Consider the following 14236-nt stretch of genomic DNA (forward strand, 5'->3'; position numbering starts at 1 on the left):
CGCAAAGCCCGTCGACAGCTTGGTAGGAGATCCAAGAGCCAAGCTGTCCCGACATTATACCGAAGATATCCCGGACATCAGTCTGTACGAGATTAGGATGGCCCTGAAGCAGCTTAAGAACAACAAGGCGCCGGGCAAAGACGGAATCACTTCAGAGCTTCTGAGAGCGGGTGGAACACCGGTACTTAAAGTCCTCCAGAAGCTCTTTAATTCCGTCTTGTGCGAGGGCAAAACGCCTGAAACATGGAATAGAGGCGAGGTGGTGCTGTTTTTCAAAAAAGGTGATAACAGCCTATTGAAGAACTACAGACCCATCACGCTTCTGAGCCATGTCTATAAGCTGTTTTCAAGGGTCATCACGAACCGTCTCGAACACAGACTTGATGACTTCCAGCCTCCCGAACAAGCCGGGTTTCGAAAAGGCTATAGTACCATAGACCACATCCATACGCTGCGGCAAGTTATACAGAAGACCGAAGAGTATAACTTACCATTATGCTTAGCGTTTGTGGACTATGAGAAAGCCTTCGATTCGGTGGAAACATGGGCGGTGCTTGAGTCTCTTCAGCGATGCCATATTGACTATCGGTACATCGAAGTGTTGAAGTATTTGTATAGTAACGCCACCATGTCGGTCCGAGTACAGGAGCAGAGCACGAAGGCGATTCCATTGCAAAGAGGCGTAAGGCAGGGAGACGTTATCTCTCCGAAACTGTTTACTGCCGTAATGGAAGACACCTTCAAGCTCCTGGAATGGCAAGGACTTGGCATCAACATCAACGGCGAATACATCACTCACCTTCGGTTTGCCGACGATATCGTAGTCATGGCAAAGTCGATGGAGGAACTCAGCATGATGCTCGATGACCTCAACCGAGTTTCACAACGGGTGGGCTTGAAAATGAACATGGACAAGACGAAACTTATGTCAAATGCCAATGTTGTGCCCATCCCAGTCTCTGTTGGGAACTCGGTACTCGAAGTTGTTGACTCGTACATCTACCTAGGACAAGTAGTCCAATTAGGTAGGTCCAACTTCGAGAAGGAGGTCAACCGCCGAATCCAACTCGGTTGGGCAGCGTTCGGGAAACTACGTAATGTCTTTTCGTCCGACATACCTCAGTGCCTCAAGACGAAAGTCTTTAATCAATGTGTGTTACCAGCGATGACTTACGGCTCCGAAACGTGGTCTTTCACTATCGGCCTCATCTCAAAATTCAAAGTCGCTCAACGAGCTATGGAGAGGGCTATGCTCGGAGTTTCTCTGCGTGATCGAATCAGAAATGAGGAGATCCGTAGACGAACTAAAGTCACCGACATAGCTCACCGGATTAGCAAGCTGAAGTGGCAATGGGCAGGCCACATTGCGCGCAGAGAAGATGGCCGATGGGGTCGAAAAGTGCTCGAGTGGAGACCACGGACTAGCAAACGCAGCGTAGGACGTCCACCCACAAGATGGACGGACGACCTTGTTAAAGCCGCCGGAAGACGCTGGATGCGGGTGGCTTCCAACCGGTACGAATGGAGGTCCAAGGGGGAGGCCTATGTTCAGCAGTGGACGTCTTATGGCTGAGATGATGATGATGATGTATTATATAAACATTTATACATATATCTTCAAATTCATTAAACAAATTATGAGGCATTGTGTTTAAAAGTAGGGTTACTTTATAATCCCTTAAATCCCATTAGAACTGTACTAATAACTATTATAAATGTGTAAGTAATTCTGTCTGCCTCTTTGTCGCCTTTTCATGGCTAAACAACTGAACCGCTTTAGGTGAAATTTGGCAAGAAAGTAAATTCCTTGAATCGTTTTACATTTTTAAATGTAGTCCTCTGAATAAGGGACGGGAAATAACTTCAGTCCCAATCCCACGCTTGCGTGCCGACAAACATGGTATGGACTGTGCCAAGAAGGTTTGATCGTGTGTTCTGAGGTGTGTTCTTAGGTATAGTCGACGTCAAAGATATGTTTACACTTTTGCACCTTACTCCTTTGTAATAAGAAGAAAAGTGTAAACATATTTTAAACGTCGACTGTACCTAGAAAGTACGTTAATTGTCGTCGTGTAAGGCAATCCAACGTACATCCTTATCGAATCGCACCAAAATCATGGTATGCTTCAAAAGTTGGCTTGGCACCGACTTCAAACATATCAGTTGGTTAACGCATAGACTTAAAAAGGATAATATTTTATTTCGTTCCTTTTTGAAGTCGGTTTTCTTTTTTTTGTAAAAAGTTTTTATTACTCTATAACGTCGAAATAAAACCAAGTTTAAGTTGTTCTAATAGTAAGTCGTACCTAAGAAATTTAAAAATGTATAAGTCAAAGTCAAAGTCAAAAATACTTTACTCATGTAGGCCTAGTAACAAGCACTTATGAACGTTTTACATAATAATATATTATCTTAAGCTAATTATCAGAGCAATTTATTGAAGTTAATATTATTCCATAGTAATATTGGATTATTATACAGGTCAAATTTAATACTAAGAATTTCACAAAAAGATCGTCAAAGATAAAAAAATTGTACAAAAAATACTAGTCTAGAATGTTTCTAGAATAAAATCTAAATGTCAATAACAAATGTCAATAAAACATAACAAAGAAGTACGTACATTGAATTATCTATTTCGAGTCACCATTAATCCGACGTTGTTTTATCATTCATGTAGTCTTGTGTGGAGCTTTAGAAATAAGTTTACTCTTTACATAATTCTTAAATTTATTAATTGATAATTCAGTAATATGGTTTGGAAGTTTATTATAAAATCTTACACAATTACCCATGAATGATTTTTTAATTTTATGGAGCCGTGTGAAGGGCACTGCGAGCTTATGTTTATTTCTAGTATTAATATTATGAATGTCACAATTTTTCCTAAAATTAACAATATTTTTATGTACAGTCGACGTCAAAGAGATCTTTACGACTAACGTTACAAAAAATTATTTACACGACTTTATTGTCATAGCATTTAGGTCGTGTAAACATTTTTTTGTTACTTTGGCTGTAAATTTCTCTTTGACGTCGACTGTACATACAGAATATTCTCATAAATATATAAAAAAATAATTAACTAAGTAAATAAATTATTTGGTACCTCTTGGTTAGTATCATCCTTGCCAGATCGTCGTCGCAGTGATAAAATTGCGTTAACTGACTTCATTGACGTAGGTCTTACGTAGGTATAGTATAATTGACGTATACCGGGTATGGAATGCAACACGAGCAAATAATAAAAACACTTACCTACTCCTGAAATAATAAAACTTTTGTTTAACAATTTAAAAATTATGAATCCTATCAGACTTACAGAAAAAGAAAAAACTGAACGCTTATAGGATCACACGTGCGTCTGTCTGTCTGTCCGTCTGTCACTGCCCATTTTTTCCAAGAGTATCTACTGGACCAATTAAGTTGAAAATTGGTACACATATAAAATTCATGACCCAAAGACGGCCATCTTACGTAAACAAATTAATTTTAAATATGGAGGCCACTTTTGTGGGGTAAATGTTCCGATGTGTCGGAAGCCGGTGTTGCTCGAAGGGTAAATGAGAAAATTAAAAGATATAATTTTTTTTTTATAACTGTACCGTATTACATTTCAAATGAAGAAGCTCGTTTTGAGAATCTCAATATATATACATATTTTTTAATTTTAAAATACATAAATAGTTAAGAAGTTATTTAAGAAAATAGCCAAAAAAATACAAAATAGTTCTTTACCTATAGATGACCGGAAAACCTATAATAAATATGCAGTCAAGCGTGAGTCGGACTAATTACTTAGTTTTTGATCCGACCTCTACGGGTTCTTTAAAGGCAATTCACTCGCGTTTCATATAAAAAAAACATTGTTAAAAATTGGGTAATGTCCGGAACCCTTGGAATGCGGGAAGATATTCTTCCCTATAAGTGATGGCGGAGCTACCATTGAGGAGACTTGTGCAGAAGATCAGCCTGTGGTTGAGCTTGAGGCAGAGGCTCCATTGCTACCAAATGTAGAGGTTCAGGTACTTCAGGTTGAAGCGGAGAGGCCAGCAGCACCTGAAGTTTGATTTGAGGCAGACGCGCAGATACCGAGTTCATCTACTGATGCAGGCGGTGCTTCAAGGGAGCCGCATGGTGACGGACGACCCTATAATTTACGGCCAAGATTACCGAGATGCAATGTTGCGTCGGCACTCGAGGTAGAGGCATATGAGCCGACAACTGTTAAAGAGGCTTTGCAGTCGAGTGATAGCAAGCTGTGGAGACAAGCTATGCAGGATGAGATCGATTCATTTAATAAGCATGAGGCTTGGGAGCTTGTTGATAGATCGGCGGGCAAAAATATTGTGATGAACCGGTGGCTATTCAAAATATAAAACTAACGTAAAAAAGCTTTAAGTTAAACGGTTATATTTTAATCAGAAAGTGTACCAAAAACTAGAAAATAAAAACTATTATACTAATCGGACAGTCATGCAAGAAGTGTAGCATAATGTAGTTTTCTCGAGTCTGATTCTAAACGCTACTTTTCGACACTATGTCAGTGGATTAATCGGATTTTTTTCTCAGACTAAAATAAAAAAGTAAAAATATACAATCAAAATCAAATATCATTTATTATCAGGCAACTAGGGGTCACAAAACCGTGCGTATTTTATAAAACCGGTTTTTCGGTTTTTGTGAAATTGCAAAACCGGGTTTCCGGTTTTTTCGGTGATTTCGATTTTACGTATAATTCGTAAAATAAGTAATTATTTTTAGTATCAATGTTTTGATATCACGTCTTCTACGACATTTCTATTTACTTAACCAAAAGTACTGTCTTGGGCAGGATGATGTATTGAAACCACGAGTGCATTGCTATGACTGTTTATTCGACGTCTTACTACCCACATCTCATACATAAGTCTACCCACAACCCCTTTCTTTTCTATAAACAAAATAGCATAAGTAGGTATATTACTTTCTATTATACAATATTTTTAAGATGAACATCTTTTCATTTAAGTACTTAAATTAACGTTGAATTAAGTATATGTATATTATATAATAGTAGCCTTCTTATGCCAAGTACATTTGTTTTATCATGAGCCATTTTTAATTCATTGATTGAACATTGTTGTAACGATTTTTATATACTTCCTTATTGATTTAACATATCTCTTTATTTTATCATGCAGGTATGAAACATCATTAACACAAAAGTTAATTTAAACATGCAAGATACACTTTTTTTTTCCTCAATATACAATATACGTACATTGCCTATTTTTCTTTTTACAATGTTGATATTATTTTATAATTGATTACAAATTTATTACAATTCACTATTAATTCCGATTTCATTATATAGTAGGTAAATAAATACTGAATACTTATAATTCCTCACATTACTTAATATTATTTTAAATATTACAATCCGATGCTCGTAGCTTATTACGAATCGAACACTGATGCAGTTACCATACATATTTATACCTCGTTACTTTAGTTGCGTCGTGGTACTCCTAGCTCAGAGTATTCCCACCGATCAGGAGGTCTCACTGTCCTGCTAAAACGTGTGACATAGTTATTACCAGAATTGTTATTGTTATAGATTTCTAGGGAGCATGGGACAGCGGGACTGAATGTCGTGTCTGACTCAGCGCGAGAATTGTTGACCGGTAGGTTTATGTTATCGTATAAAAAGGGATCCGCCCGATGATCTGCCCGTCCACCTCGACACTATTACGTTCCTTGCTATTGGTCATAACACTATTGCATAATTTATGTAGTTTTAGTAATTTGTATCTAAGTTATGATTTACGCTTAGTTTCACATGATTTACGTATAATATATCTTACGTATACCTATATATATCTGTTACGGTTGTTCACCCTTACCTTGATGATATCTCACATTTTACTTTATTAAAATAAGTTTGAAATCAATAATTTAATGTCGCAATAACATTTAACTGTAGCTGTACGTCTTTTTACTAAGAAGGGGAGACTTTTTGCGATAGCTCAAAAACGTCTAAATTGATCATGTTCGCTAAAGTTTTCATTTAATGTCTTTCTTAAGCTCTATTTATATGTTTTTTTTCATTCATCATATTGGAAGTTACCAGCGATATTCATCAAACAAGTAGGTATGTACTGTCAAAAATGTCGGTAAATACAATGCAGTCTATTTCAACAACGCTTGAGTTTAATTTCGTTTTATAAGCGGAACGCGGCACAAAGCAGAAAAAAGCGCCGAGGGTGAGACTAAGGGATACCTTTATAAATGTTGCTATACTTACAGGAAAAAAGCTTCTTAGGCAATTATTTGCATGAACCTCTTACTTACGACAAATATTAATGAGAATGTTTACATGTTTTGCTTAGCTGTGGCAACATTCACCCTAATAGAAAGATACAGAATTCTCCCTCGAGCTATCTTGCTCGGCACGTTTTTTGGAACTGGCAAGTTTGCAGTCCAGTAAATAGGTATATATTCTACTCGTAGATGTATGATTTAATGTCTCCGTTTTTTAAAATTAATACATTATTTACTCGATATTGTTTGGTTTGGGTATACCATTAACCGGCAAGCAGCCAATTTTTCAGTGTACTCCAAAATTTATCATCGTCATCGTCTTTTTTATCATCATCGTCATCATCATCATCATCATCATCGTCATCATCATCATCATCGTCATCATCATTATCATAGCCGTCTTTTTTATCATCGTCACCACCATCATCTATATTATCATCATCAGTTTTGTTTTTGTTATCACCATTCTTGTCTATCTCATCTTCGCCGCCGGCTGCTAAAAAAAGAACAGTTATAGAATACACTTATAGTTCGTTTTTATTAGCATTAGAAAGAACTTGCAAGAAGGTAAGCGATCTTGACATGTCTTTTAATTAAAAAACGCTTTTTAAAAATCATAAACTATTATCTACTTATGAAAGCAGGAGAATATAAATGATCGTATTAGATTCATAATTGTTACATATTTGCCGTAATTTATTTTTAAAATGTGTTTTTCAATTAAAAGACACATCAAGATTGTTTACCTTATTTCTAATTATAAAAAAATCAACTATAGGTACATAAAAGCTACTAAACAATTTCATATTAGGTATTAGTAGTGATTAAACTATCTAAGGTGTGCAATAACAAGTTTAGGATTGCATTGCAGGTACACAACAAACATATGAATGGAACAATTTTGGATTTCGATACAGTTAGGTACAATTTTCAATTTAAGCAAAATAAATTACTTAGTATGTAATAGGTACTTACAAATTATTGGTTTAGCAAGTAATGGCGTCACCAATAAGGCAAGTAAAACCAAATGTTTCATAGTGAGCATCATCTTTTGTCAAGTTATCTTCCTCTAGTGAAGCCAATGTGGGTTTATGTGTCGTTATCATGAGTATTTATATAAGGAAATTCATAAAAAAATAATTATACTCACTAGTAAAATTATTCGTGAGAAATTATCAATAAATAACATGTCGTTTTAGTCATAAAACAAAACAAAGTCGTGACACTAAAATGATATCAAAGATAATTACTGAACGCAGATTTTTTCTAGCAAAAACAAGGGAATGTCAAAATGAAATTTCGAGAAGCAAATATAATATACGAGATAGGCTATACCTTTAAAATAACAACCAAGAACAATTATTTAAATACACTATGCAGATTATCGACCACTTCCACACTAGGCTATGCCCGTGCCGTGAAAGTCAGCTACATGCGTAAATTAACCTAGTGACAGCGGCTTTTAAAATCATGTAATTAAAATACAAGGTTCTAAAGTCTGCCGATTTTTGCGGGGGAGGGGACGTCAAATGTAGCTATTTCTACATGTTTGTACGAAACTTACAAATGGCCATGTCAGTCCATACAAGAGTTTGCACAGTTGTGCAAGTTTTTCAGCAGAGGGGTAAGCTCTCAATTGCCACTCCAGTTATTAAATGCTCTAAGTCTCGAACCGGGATACAGTGGGTGTAATAATAATAACGTTAGGAAACTAATATGTATTGTATAATTTTTCTAAGTAAGAATTTCATTTTGTAAGAAGATGAAAATGGGTTGTAAAATACTTCTATGCCGACGAATGAATGTCAGCTATATTATTAACTATAATTACATATTGGTAAAACAAAAATGCATTTTCAAATAAAACACATTAAACATACTGCTACTTGTTTGCTTTTGTTTATTTTATGTCTGCATACAGTGCATGCTACTATGCTTACTTCGGTGAGGTTTGAAATACAAGCGCCGATTTAATTTGCTTTAGGATCATACATAGTGCGAAGAAGATTGAAGAATTGATAAGATGTGCTGCAAATCTGTAACAAAAATCTGGTAATATTTCTATTTTATTAGTGTATTTTGTAATATCCTGGAGTACCTACCAACTATTTTATGCACTTATTTATAGAATTATGAAGACCGGATATTGAAATCCTTAAACCGTAACTTTTTTTATACACGACTATACAACTTACAGTAGTGAACGTATCAAGATTCATGGCGATATATCCCTTAGCGGTAAGCTGAAAGGGTTTCTGCATGCGCATGATGAGCATAAGGACCAACTGTCTCGTTTGCCTGTCGCCGTAGGTCCACTTGGAATCGTAGAGAGCCTTGGCTAGTTGCTCGCTCTAAAACAAACACCAACGAATTGAATAGGTAAGTCATTGACGTATATATGTCGGCGGCCGATCGTAAGATTAGGCATATCGTTAAATTCCTAGGCATATCGTGAAACGTGAAAATCTTTAACTCGTTCCCTGAGTCGACGGAGTACGCGGGGCTCCTATTTCTGGGCAGTTTGCCCTTCGGGCATCTAAAGCAACCTAACGAACCTATCCTACCTATTTATTGGTTTAATTTAACTATGGTCAAAACATTACACAGGAACATTACGATCTGCCTGATCTTACGATCGGCCGCCGACATATACATCTCAGGACGGGCCTTACGGGCACTAAAATGGTACTAGTTCAGCGGTGTCACTCAGGAATTCGAGCCAATTGAGCAGTCTAACGCAACTAGTTGCGACCAATCGCGCGCGTGATGCGAACTCATCAACCAATCGCGTTGTAGCGGTGCCACACCGCTGTACTGGCCCCATTCTAATTGCCCGTAAGGCGAGGTAAGTAAATAAATGACAGAATAAAAATAATCTGAAGGTGTTACAAATAAGCGGAATAGTATTCTGGGTGTAAGTAAGGCCTTTTGTATAATGCACTGTTAGTCGCATGCATGAAAATAGATACGAGTATGATACAATACAATACAAATACACTTTATTGCACACCTCATTACAGAAAATAATATTATCCTACATATAATATGATATCCTATTATTTATAACTATTATTATTTTATTTATTTTTCTTCTTAAGTTAGGTTAATTATAATATGAATATAAAAGTAAAATATAAAAACACTTACAAAACAATGAAAAAAAAATTATAAACACATTATAAAAAACCTAACCTAGGGTGCCGCCGGCAGCGGGGCAGGGCCCAAGCTGCCGGTGGTCAGGGCCGCAGAGTGAGGAATCGACGTACTATACGCGCCGTGTCCAAAATTACCGCCTTCTGCATCTGACCCTTGATCCAACCACCTAGCGAGAGTCTCTCTAGGTGTTGGTCGAGACTCTTCGCTATGAGACCGTTCGCTGACACGACTATAGGAACAATGATCGTCGAGTCAACATCCCACATGGCGGTTATCTCGTGAGCTAAGTCTAGGTACTTGCTGGACTTGTCCTTCTCGGCCTTCACGAGATTCTCATCATGGGGAATGGTGACGTCGAACTAACTAACTAACTAATAACTATTTATTATTATAACCACTAAAAGTTGTATAATATGTTACTTACGTGATCACTTACGCATTGCCCTATGATACATTGATTGAGCATTGAAATTACCAATGAAATAAGGAAGAAAAAACAGCGCAAAGTACTGTAAAGTTCGTTGGTAACCTGAAAAATAAAGTCTTATCATTGTCCGTCACCTAAAAGCTAAAGAAATAGGTAACGTTGTTAATTAGGTGACGTTTCTTACCGTAAACGTAAAAGCAGTAAGACAAATAAACACGGATCCAAAAGTGTAATTAACAAGCATTATATCACCAAAAACAATGTCTAGCTGAGATGAGATGCTGAAATATAAAAATAATTATGTCAAGAAGAAGATAAAATCAAATGAGTCAAATTGTTTAAAAAGTTCCTTACTTTGCTATGAAACTATGTTTTATTATTATTCCCCTTAATTTTTGTCTAATTTTGTAATGAATAGCCGTAGCGTTCTGTGATCTTTTCAGTTGCTTTATATCCTCAGCTCCTATGAGCTCCTTCAGATGAGTACCAAGAAGTTTCAATTCTAAGCAGATGTAAGCTATATACGATACATTAATGAGGTCTGAAAATGTGTAAATACAAACAACAAGCCCCGTAATAAAGCTTTCCCATGCGTAAGCAGCGTAATACCACTTTACTTTGTCAAAAGGGTACCAGGCTTCGAAAGGATAACGGTGCTCGAGTTCCTTTCCAAGGACCATGTTATCGTAATACATAATTAGAATCGGGAACGATGTAACGATCAAAATCAACGGCACGACATAGTAAACAAACCAAATTGTAATGAAATTTATAATTTCTTGATATCTTTTCAAAATTTTTAAATTTTCCGGACATTTTTCGGAGACGATGTCCCACATATCTGTACGGAAATGGACAAATATTTGATTGTATAATTCCTTGTTACTATTTACTTTTATATATTTAGTAACGGACATCGCGCAAACTCCAATATTTGGTGCGATATTGACAATATCAAGAAAACTGTTCAATTTGGAAACACACAAAAAAACGAACTGTTGAAAAGAAGCAAAAATGATTAGAAAACAAATTAAATGATAACAAAGAAGCTTGGTTTTTGATCTAGCCAAGAAGGGATACAAAAATATCTTCGAAGTGATAACACTTAAATATTCCATTCCGGCAAGAAATTCTTCTTTTGCAGACATGGTTGGTACCCGAAGAGGCAATGAATGGTAAAATGAGTGGGCTCATTCTTGGTAGTATTGAAAAAAAATAATTCAAGGCATATTACACTGTGCGATTTCAAAAATTGCCACAGTAGTGTATTTAACAATACTGAAATATTATTTTGCTATCGTATGCTGTAAAGAATCCTGTGTCTCTATTACGGTCACTTGTAAATAGTAGGATTAAATGATCAAAGACCAGCTGTCATACGTCAAGCAGGAAAGCAAATTACCTAATTACCATATGATAGGTATAAAGGTATAAGACGGTTTACACTGTTGAATTTTATGAAAAGGAAATTATCAATATTTTTTTAAATCTCTTAAATATATTCCATTCTGCTATTTATTCGAATTACTGGGTGAGTTGCTGACCAAAGAGGTTGTAGGGTTTTGACGCAGAGGCTATTTACCTCACACGACGCTGTTGATAAAGAAAAACTAGTTAGTGGTATAAATGGTATAAATATTGAAATCATCTTGCCCAAGGGGACAGGTTTTCCTCCGAGACAAAAGTTTTACTGCTATAAATTCATTCAAAATATGATAGGTAATTATACTTCACATACATACATCTTTAACAACATGCCCTAATATGATATAAACACTAAATTTCAATTTCAGAATTTACCGAAAGTTCCGAAGCAAAAATCATGTACATATTTTTTTTCATAATCATATTAATACAGTGGAACCTGGATAATTGGGACCGGACTTTTGGTTGCAATTATTGAGGTTTTCCATTTATCCAGGTGCCAATTAACCAGGTTTCACTGTATATGTAACTTTGTAAAGAAAAAAATACTAAAGGAACGAATGATATCAGATACGTGACACCTATTACTTATTTCAGATCTGAGTTTATCTTGCATAAAAACAGCCTAGAACAGTAGATTTAACTTTGTCAATCAATGTCTTATGGCCTATACTTAAACGTGATTTAAGTCACTTATTTGTTTCATTGAACTGGCACTTATTCCGCCCCTGTAGGCTTTACTCCAGACAAGCAGATTACCTGTAATTTAATATGGACAGAAATGGGTCAAGATGTACTCAAACGTTACGATCGCTAATAATTTGACGTATTGTTCACCGCTGAGTCGGAGGCGTTTCACAATGCCGTTCGCGTTGGGAGTCCTTTGATGCATGACTAATATGGGATTAATCCGAGGAGAGTATGTCATCCACTTCATGCTAATGCACGTAGGCTTTTGTGGGGCTTTGTGATTCCCTTTACTTATTTGCTGTGGGTGAACGAAATATTGGCACTCAAATTCAACCTACTGGCTTGTTTGAAGATTACTCAAGTCAATGCATTAATTTAATTGTAAATTGGTTGATTCATCATCATTTATTAATGTTACTTGAACCTTGTTTAATACTTACTATATCATGATGTAGTTGTGTTAACTTAACTATGTACCTTATTATTAAAAATGTTAGCCTGTTTTGTAGTCTTTAATATCTTTTTACTGGTTGATTTATGCTATAATATGGAACTGACATTGTGCTCGTCAAACAAATCTATCCATTTTCTTATCTCGTATAAAATATTACGGTATTAGAATAGTAGGTAGGTATACCGGTTCATTGAAATTGTGAAGCAAATCACATTTATCTTCAAATTGTGATCATTTGCGGAATGCGTTTGGAATCCATATAAAATGCGTCCTTACGTGCTCAATTGTTGTGAAATCACGACCAAATGAGATAGGACCTCTCACCTATACTCCACTCTCAATTTTAACAAGAAACTGAGAAAGACGCATTGATCTGATAGGGGTCTACGTAAATTGGGAGTATCATGCAGGGCCGTGTTCGGGCCTTTTATGTGTATTCTTATCCTCACGCAATAGAATACGTTTGCGTATTAAGTAAAACTAAACTATATAGAGTGGTTTTCACACCAAAATTAAAATGTATTCACACATCCAGTCATTCCGAGTTTTCTTAATTTTTAAGTCTTTTTGACGTCAAAAACGTGCACGTGCACATTAGACCTTTTTGTACTACATATATATTAATATTTAGTGTTCAAATATATGTATCTCAAATAGTCGTAACTATTGTACATTTAAAGAAAACCGGACCAATATAATCTCATTGATGGTGTGAAAAATTGCACATTTAAAAATCATGATTTTGATAGTTGAATTCATGATAAAATTATTGACTTGACTCTGGTATTATTTTGCAGAAAGAGTTCATATACTTGGCATGAATGTAATACTCAAGCACGTTGTATCAGCTCTCTATTGGTAAGAAAGTTCCCTGCAAAATGAAGACGTCAGAAAGAATAATAGGACGGGGCGAAGGTTATGAGGTAGATGTGTACCTCTCGATCGGCACAATGGGGGCTGAGGCGAGAGCTTTCTCCGACAGGGCTGACACAAATGAACATTGAAGAGAAAGCATAAAAAACAAACTATAATAATATACAATGTATTAAAATACCGCCTCGTATGTTTATTTAATTGTAATAAATACCTATCTACTTGTTACAATAATTACATACCTATTGTTGTTATATCACAACGTAACCAATTAACTACTTACTCTTGTAGAAAAATAATGTCATAAGAACATTGAAATTAAAATGAAAAAAATGGTAGAGAGAAACCCAGGCGCAGTTAGGTATTTGGATCAAGTGAAAGAAAAATGGACCTTACGGCCATGTCGTACCAAACAGTTCAAAAGCTGGCGTAAAATAGACACTGGAAGGAATACCGAAAAGTCATTAAATATTTTTACTGGTATTTAAAATTATTTAGAAGAAAATAACTCACATAATTACTTTAAAATACTTATAGGTCAAGAAATGAATGCTCAAAAAACGTTGTAGAGGGAAATGCTAGGAACACAATTTTTGACTCCGTAATTTTGTTTGGACTAGTTAGGAGGTGAACATATCAAAAGTCCCCGGTTGTAGCCCCGCTGCTGGGGGGTAGAGGGGGGTAAGAAGGTCGAATTTTTCGGTTTTTCATTGATATCTTGGAAACTTTGCGTCTTAGCGACATGAATACTAAGACAAACCGAAAGCTGATAAAATTAGTTACAAGTTTTATCCTGTCAAGTTTTTCGATATCATGAATAGTTTTTGAGATACCCGCTCTTGAAAGTTTATTTAGGGATTTTAATTTTATCTTGATATCTACGTCAGTGAAGCTGTTAGGCCATGTTT

The 14236-nt window shown here is 35.9% G+C and overlaps 1 protein-coding gene and 1 long non-coding RNA gene across 9 annotated transcripts in view; one reads left to right on the forward strand and one right to left on the reverse strand.

Moving 5' to 3' along the window:
- The window catches only part of LOC134664744 (uncharacterized), a 384916-nt gene that overhangs the window by 44045 nt on the left and 326635 nt on the right, over window positions 1-14236 (forward strand). The window lies entirely within an intron of this gene.
- Window positions 4861-11048, reverse strand: LOC134664642 (putative odorant receptor 85d). 8 transcript variants are annotated; one of them, XM_063521408.1, is made up of 6 exons: window positions 10241-11048; window positions 10071-10167; window positions 9884-9988; window positions 8499-8654; window positions 8244-8339; window positions 4861-5554 (listed from the first exon to the last, which is right to left on the reverse strand). In XM_063521408.1, exons 1-5 carry the CDS (start codon window positions 11032-11034, stop codon window positions 8274-8276), a joined length of 1218 nt encoding a protein of 405 aa, XP_063377478.1. In that variant the 5' UTR covers window positions 11035-11048; the 3' UTR covers window positions 4861-5554; window positions 8244-8273. The 8 variants fall into 8 exon arrangements, 7 of the variants coding, with proteins under 7 accessions (XP_063377478.1, XP_063377473.1, XP_063377491.1 ...); XR_010098271.1 differs by lacking the exon at window positions 4861-5554 and adding an exon at window positions 5969-6799 and having other exon boundaries at window positions 7279-8339; XM_063521403.1 differs by lacking the exon at window positions 4861-5554 and adding an exon at window positions 5969-6799.

The sequence above is a fragment of the Cydia fagiglandana genome, chromosome 1 (assembly GCF_963556715.1).
Source record: "Cydia fagiglandana chromosome 1, ilCydFagi1.1, whole genome shotgun sequence".
Taxonomy (NCBI): Eukaryota; Metazoa; Arthropoda; class Insecta; order Lepidoptera; family Tortricidae; genus Cydia; species Cydia fagiglandana.

What these genes read in the sequence shown, in the direction of transcription:
- LOC134664642 (XM_063521385.1), bottom strand. Translation starts at nt 11,034, where the DNA reads ATGTCTGCAAAAGAAGAATTTCTTGCCGGAATGGAATATTTAAGTGTT. An exon ending in TTACTGCTTTTACGTTTACG is followed by an intron (nt 9,989 to 10,070) that starts GTAAGAAACGTC and finishes TTTATTTTTCAG; the next exon opens with GTTACCAACGAACTTTACAG. An exon ending in GGCAATGCGTAAGTGATCAC is followed by an intron (nt 8,655 to 9,883) that starts GTAAGTAACATA and finishes TGTTTGTTTTAG; the next exon opens with AGCGAGCAACTAGCCAAGGC.